Consider the following 7,346-nt stretch of genomic DNA (forward strand, 5'->3'; position numbering starts at 1 on the left):
TTATATGTAATGACTGTAGTAATCAGTTTATTACACAGATTAATCATTCTTGAACGTACAAGCTCCAGAGGAGCAATTGGGTCTTTAAATATACACAAGTATTTCCATCAAATGAATTTTCACCCTTACATCCAGATAGACCTAAGCAGTTAAAAACATAAGAAAAATAAGAGCTATTAGCTATGTATTAACTGAGAAACCACATACAAACCAAAGAATGTGGAAGAGAGAAGGGGGCTGAAAGGACAAAGGGTGAAGGGTAGGGAGATGCAAAAGATGTGGGACCAAAGCCCATCACACTTTATATACTAATAGCTCCAATCCATTTAAATGTTGACCAGTTAAACTTAGACCTTAAAATACAGGATGTGGGTAGAGTTTAATCTGGTTGGTCATAACTTTCACCTAAGACGTAGGTCCTTCAGAATAAAATGAATACAGAAACAGCTTCGCGTTCTTCGCCTTGCTTTTCATAACTGTTCTGAGTTTAAAAGTATTCCACTTAAAAACAATCTCCTACAGGTCAGTGGAGCTTTTCTTCCCCATCCAAGCACACACCATACCCACCACCCCTCACCTTGCCGTTATCCAAATTTAAGTCAATAAGGAAAACTTTTAGTCTCACACCTAGGTTACGCCTGGAGAACTGGCTTGTCACACACACACTTCTCTGCTAGGAGGCAATGTTGGTACAGAAGTACAGTATTTCTAGTTTGTTGTTCCAAGTATGTACAACACGCAGCACTGCTGTATCAGGTAAACATGTGCACAGGGGAAGATGAGGCGTGGGCTCATAGAAAGCAGTCAAATGGAAATCAAAAGGACTTTCTCTTTCAGAGTTCCCCTATCTTTATTTGTAGAGGTTATCCAATAATTTCTTTAATTACATCGCATACTTCTGAGTCCATTCCCGAGCTATTCTGTTGTACCTGTACACACAAAGAGAAGCTTGGCTTAACACAGGTGAGGAGTCAGTCAGAAAGCAACAGATTTCATTCATTATCCGATCTGAAACTTGAGAGGAATAACTAGTACTATTCAAGCAAAGCCTTATTTACTTATTTATTTATTTCAGTGAGAGAAGACAGTGAGTGCGAGCATGCGGGGGGAAAAATGGAGGGAAGGACAAGCAGACTCCGCGCTGTGGGAAGAGTCGGATGCGGGCCTCGATCCCACGACCTTGAGATCATGGCCTGAGCCGAAATCAAGAGTGGGAAGCTTGACTGACTAAGCTAGCCAGGTGCCCCTCTTTCTAAATTTCAATAAGCATTTATTCAGTGATGGAGGGAAAAGGCTTTAAAACTTAAAACAGTAGCCTATAAATGCCACTAACAGGATTCTGATTAAATCTTAGCATTTGCTGGTATACCTTTATTCTATATTTGAATGACCTATTTCTAAGAAAGATCTTCAGACATTGATTCATTTATTTGGAGTTCTTAAAACTATATAATTCCACAGTATATGGTTCTTGATCAAATTGACATAATACTCTCCTCTGTATCAATAAAACTAGTTCTGGCAGAACTTAACAATTTGGTTGCTAAATGAATGAGTTTATTACTCAGGAAGAACATTTTAGTAGTAAAATAAGCAGGGCAAAAGATTCTATAATTCTTTGAAAAGGGATGCAGGAAAGCTCACTGAACATTACCATTATAATGACTTGGGAAATTCCTTTTGGGAGGCATCCATGCCCACCTATTGGACGAAATGGTTCTCTCATCAAAAAATTTGTGTGGGACATCTGGCTGGCTCAGTTGGCACAGCATGCAACTCTTAATCTCAGGGCTGTGAGTTCAAGCCCCATGATGGGTGTAGAGATTACTTTAAAAATTTTTTTTAGGAATGCCTGGGTGGCTCAGTCTGTTAAGTGTCTGCCTTCGGCTCAGGTCATGATCCTGGAGTCCCAGGATCTAGGCCCACATCACACTTCCTGCTCAGCAGAGAGTCTGCTTCTCCCCACCTCTCACCCCACTCCTGCTCTCTCTCTCACTTTCTCTCTCAAATAGATAAAATCTTTAAAAAAATTAAGTAAAAAAAATTTTTTAAATCTTAAAAAAAATTTATTTGTGAATGTATACACAAACAGAAAAAAGCATGATCTAATTTTATTCTGAATGCAGCCAGAGATACATGACTATAGATACTATTCAGAGCTAAACACAGACAAAACTAAACTAAGAACCAATTGCTGTTACAATCCTCCATTCTTGGTGTAGTTCCATTTAAAAATATACTATCTAGGGGTGCCTGGCTGGCTCAGCTGGAAGAGCATGTGACTCTTGATCTCGAGGTTGTGAGTTCAAGCCCTATGTTGGGTATAGTGATTACTTAAATAAATAAAAACTTAAAAAAAGTAAAAAGAATAAAAAATAAAAATATACTATCTATAAGCCTCTCTAATCTAACAGAATTCAAATTATTCTTAATCCTTTACATTTTAACTTCAGAAAATTATCCACTCTCTCCCATCTATTTCCTCCTATAGTCTTAATGAATAATACACAAAATTAAAAAATTAGAACACTTTCAGTTACTTTTTCGATATCCTGACCACTCTTCAATAATTATACTACAATTCTAAAATATGTAAATTCTACATTAAGTTTTGTTTTTAAAGGAAATTTGGGGCTTTCATGTCTTGTTGCATTCTTTTTAGATTATGCCAAATGGCAGAAAATCAATTCCCACTAATTTACGAATACCTACCAAAGACAGATGGGCTCCTGATGCAAAATACTTTAATGTCAAAAGCCACGCAGAAGACATAAGGCTCTTAGAAAATACGCTATATAGTTTTTCTTGACAGTGGGAGTCATTTGAAACAATCAGAAATAAGATCAGCACCCTCAACTTACAATGATATCCGATGCAAATACTCTTCTTTCTGTCACCAGGTGAGTATATTAGAACTTCATTTTAAATATCTGACCCATACTCAGCCCTGAGTTAAGATCTGGGACACAAACATCTGCATCCCACCATAGGTACTTTTCTGGCCATACTTACTTTTCTCTATCTGTTTTGTAGATCCGAGCAATCTCAGGCACTAAAGGATCATCTGGATTGGGATCACACAACAGAGAACAGATGGACAAGAGTACTATAATGGGGGGAAAAAAAGGTATAAATTAGTAGACGATAAAAGCAAAGGGTTGAAAGAAACACGAGATATCAATCCATAAGAAAATTCTAAGAACCTATATTGTAGTGCCTAGATTTATGAACTCTACCTAACTTGATAGTTACAATAATCAATAAAAATTCATGTAAGATTGTTCTTGAACCCCTAAGGATGCTGGCCCAGGCTGATGAAGTGACTTGCACAATGTCCCTGGTTAGTGAGTAGAGTGGAATTAGAATTCAGGTCTTTCAAATCCTATACCAACAATACTTTTCATAGGCCATAAAATTCTATTTTTAGAAACCCATGTTCAGAGATTAATGGTTCTCAAATTTCCAAAGACAACCACACTACTGAATGCTCTTAGAACCATGAAATTGAACAATCACTGTTTTCTCAATGACAGGTATTACATTCAGATGCAATAGATTTATTTCATTTTTAGTTGAAAACAATTTAGTCTAAGAACATAAAGGCCTGTATTTGCACCCAAATGGGGCTGGCCACACTTACTACGTAGGATACAACATACCAAGGTCTCAAATTCTTTTCAGTGACACTTTAGAATCTCAACTAAGCCACTTCCTCAGTGACAACCTCGAACATAGCAGACAAATCTCAACAGTACAATTGCCTCTGTTCAAATTTGTTATAAACTTATGTATTCCTTATTGAATGCAAAGAGGAGGCCAAGGCCACTAATTACATTAAATCCAGGGGCCTCTGACATACTGAAATAAATTCCAATTCTTCTATTCTGATGCAACACAACTTGGCTGTCTTATTTCTCTCTAATATTCTGCAGCAGGAGGCAATGATTCTGGGCCCACTTTACTCCCAAAACATCAAATTCACCAGGAAAATAATTTATTAATTTTCCTATCAAACCTATTCTATAGAGATCAAGGGCTTCTGAGAGGTGAAGAAAAAGTTCACTTGCCCTTAATCATTCAGTTTGTTAACAAAAAAGCTATTTCCTTGCCTTAAGAGTATATGGAAAATAAAAAACATCAGGGAAGATGTTTTCTGACTCTTCATTCCCAAAATATCTTCTCTTCCTATTGTCAGGTGTATCACCTGATGCCCTGTCTTCAAGCACAGAACATTCTAATAGCAATAAGGAAAGATTTCATGTATTTCCTGGAAATGACAACAGGAAGTTACAGATTTTTGAATGTTCATGAAATTGACTATAGAAAGAAACTTGTACAGCCCATCAAACTGGCAAGAGTTCAACTGAATCTTCACCTAAAATTGGACATGCTACTAAATTAGCATTTGTTACAAATTCCCTTATTAACTACTCCAATTATTCCAATAAGTCAACCTTAAATTTTTTTTTTTTTTAAAGAGGTAACTTTTCTAACTTTCTTCCCAGGAAAGAAAGTAGGGTGGTGGTTATCTGGACCTGTTAAAGGATTCTTACTGTACTACTCAGGGACCTTTAATTCATAAAAATCTGATTTTGTTTTATCAAGTACTATATCTTCTTTCTGTATAAAGAGAATTACCACTATTTCTATAACCTGCAGAGACTCTTCATTGAAGTGACTAAATTTTTACCTACACATACATTTTTCATCAGTATATGCTCATTTTCATTAGTGTCATAACGCACTGTCACTTCCAATTCTAAAAACATATAATCAAGTGCCTTTATGGCACACTTAACTGCTTCCTTTAAGCTTTCTGTATATTTAGATCCCTAACATATACACTCAAATAGGAAAGAATTTCAGGTCAAAGCTATTGCCTCCAAAAAAGGAATAATTATTATCACATACAGGATTCAGGCCTTTCACAGAACTGCTTGCCCACACATTCAATTTACAAAAGGGAGTCATTAAAACATTAAACTTAGGTACACTGATATAATCAAATTCAACAAAATGGAACTGCAATTATTTTTAAAGATAGCTATCCAGATAGAGAGGACATAAGTCAGATAAACTAAGAGCCCTTATGATTTAGAGTAACTGAAAAATCAACACTAGGCACACAAGGGGGAAGGGAAAAAGTTACGATAACAATTTCAGCTACTAGACCTTCTCACTCCACACACACACACACACACACACACTCTCTCTCTCTCTCTCTCTCTCTCCACCTCTCTTGGTCCCTTACTAGATTTCTATCTTCACTGCTACTTGGTGAAGGAAGAACCACCAGGCCGGTAAATCATAAGAACAACACTTTCACAAGCAGCCCTTGAATTATAAGAGGGCCTACATAAGAAAAGGACCCACTTATCTAGAAAACTGTTTCAGCTACAACATTTTTAAAAGATTTTATTTTTTATTTTTTTATTTTTTAAAGATTTTATTTATTTATTTGAGAGACAGTATTTATCTGAGAGAGAGTGTGAGGGGGGAGGGTCAGAAGGAGAAGCAGACTCCCTGCTGAGCAGGGAGCCCAATGCAGGACTCAATCCCCAGTCTCCAGGATCATGACCATGAGTTGAAGGCAGTTGCTTAACCAGCTGAACCACCACCCAGGTCCCTAAAGATTTTACTTTTGAACATTTCTATACCCAACATGGGGATCCAACTCACAACCTCAAGATTAAGAGTCGCATGCTCTACCGACTGCGTCAGTCAGGGGCCCCTCAGCCACGACTTTTAAAAATGTGTTCCTCTAGTTTTTTGTTTATATTTTTGCCTAGGATCCCATAAATTTTAATTTAATGCCCCCAGAATATTTTGTTTCCTTTAAAATTAACTTTGTCAGAGCATACAAGTCTGATCACATTTATAACATGAAAGTTAACATGACAAATATCCAACACTTTTTACAACAGAGCCTTTACCTTGGTTATTTCAATGCTTACAAGAAACCAATTAACTGTGCATTTTGTTTTTTTAGAACTTTACAATAATGATGAATTACTTAGAATCATCATCCCTATTTTACAGATGAACAAAGTGAGGAATAGAGAAGGTAATTTGCCTCAAGTCTCATCCAGTAAGAGGTAGAGTTGAGATGCAAATATAGGCATTTGGATCCAGAATCTACGTTGTTTTTTTTTTTAATAGATTTTATTTATTTGAGAGAGAAAGAGAGAGAACAGAGGGAGAGTGAGAGTGAGAAGCAGACTCCCCCCCCCCCCCAAGCAGAGAGCCCGATGCAGGGCTCGATCCCAGGACCCTGAGATCATGACCCAAGCTGAAGGCAGATGCTTAACCAACTGAGCCACCCAGGCACCCCCAGAATCTATGTTCTTTACCACGGAACTATGTCGCCTCTTGTCTAAAGCTATACATTAAAGAAAAGATAAAATACAACTTAGGATAAAAAAGAATTTTCATACAGCAAATTTCACCACCCAAATCATTTCTTTCTAGCTACGTAACATACTTTTCTATATAATTCAATCTACAATGTATACAAATTAAGCTCCTTTCTGCTTTTTTCAAACATAGTATTTTCCCATTTTTCACAATATTTGCAATGATCAATACTCTTTTAAAAGTGTGTCCTAGAATTGATTTATTTCTTCCCCTACTGTTGGACCTGTAATTTCTAATTTTCAGAAATAAATAACACTGTCACAAATGTATTTCCACACAAAACTTTTTTTTTTAAAGATTTTATTTATTTGAGAGAGAGAGAGAGCGAGAGCGCGCACAAGCAGGGGGGAGGGGGAGAAGGAGAGGGAGAAGCAGACTCCCCAGTGAGCAGGGAGCCCAATGCAGGCGAGACACAAAACTTTTTTTTAGCATTTGAGGCTGTCTTCTTAGTACAAATGAATGAAACTAGAATCACTGGATCAAAGGGAAGTAATAATTAAATCTCTTATCTTTAAGTACATACTGACAGACTGGGCTATACAAATCTATACTTCTATCTGTAGTATGTAAGCACCCATTTCAATGTACTTCACCAGCACTTGGTTTTCTTTTTACAAGATCTTTGTTATTTAAAAAGGTGAAAAATGGGAACTTAATTTTCATTTATCTGATTATTTTGCTCCTTTCTGTCCATTCATTTGTTGGGGTCTTTTTCTATTACTGATTTTTATATATGTTCTTCCTATTTTAAACATATTAGCCCATTATCTCATTTGGAGCCTACTTCTTGCATTTGTATTTTCACAACTTTTAACCCACTTGTGATTTCATCTGGATATGATGTTGAGGAGCTGTACAATTTCAAATCAGCATATAAGAAAATGTTTCTTAACTACTGAGTTCACGCACATAAAAAAATCCCCAACCTACTC

At 36.6% G+C, this 7,346-nt stretch overlaps 1 protein-coding gene across 1 annotated transcript in view; it reads right to left on the bottom strand.

Annotated features, from left to right (window-relative positions):
• Nucleotides 1–7,346, bottom strand: part of UBE2D2 (ubiquitin conjugating enzyme E2 D2) — a 57,948-nt gene continuing 50,602 nt past the window's right edge. Inside the window, exons 6-7 of the mRNA XM_040622371.1 lie at nucleotides 3,013–3,106; nucleotides 1–929 (exon numbers count right to left, since the gene is read on the bottom strand). Of these exons, the coding sequence (XP_040478305.1) occupies nucleotides 884–929; nucleotides 3,013–3,106 (140 nt within the window). The 3' untranslated portion in view covers nucleotides 1–883. The remainder of the gene's footprint in view (nucleotides 930–3,012; nucleotides 3,107–7,346) is intronic.

The sequence above is a fragment of the Ursus maritimus genome, unplaced genomic scaffold, assembly GCF_017311325.1.
Source record: "Ursus maritimus isolate PB19 unplaced genomic scaffold, ASM1731132v1 scaffold_5, whole genome shotgun sequence".
Classification (NCBI taxonomy): domain Eukaryota; kingdom Metazoa; phylum Chordata; class Mammalia; order Carnivora; family Ursidae; genus Ursus; species Ursus maritimus.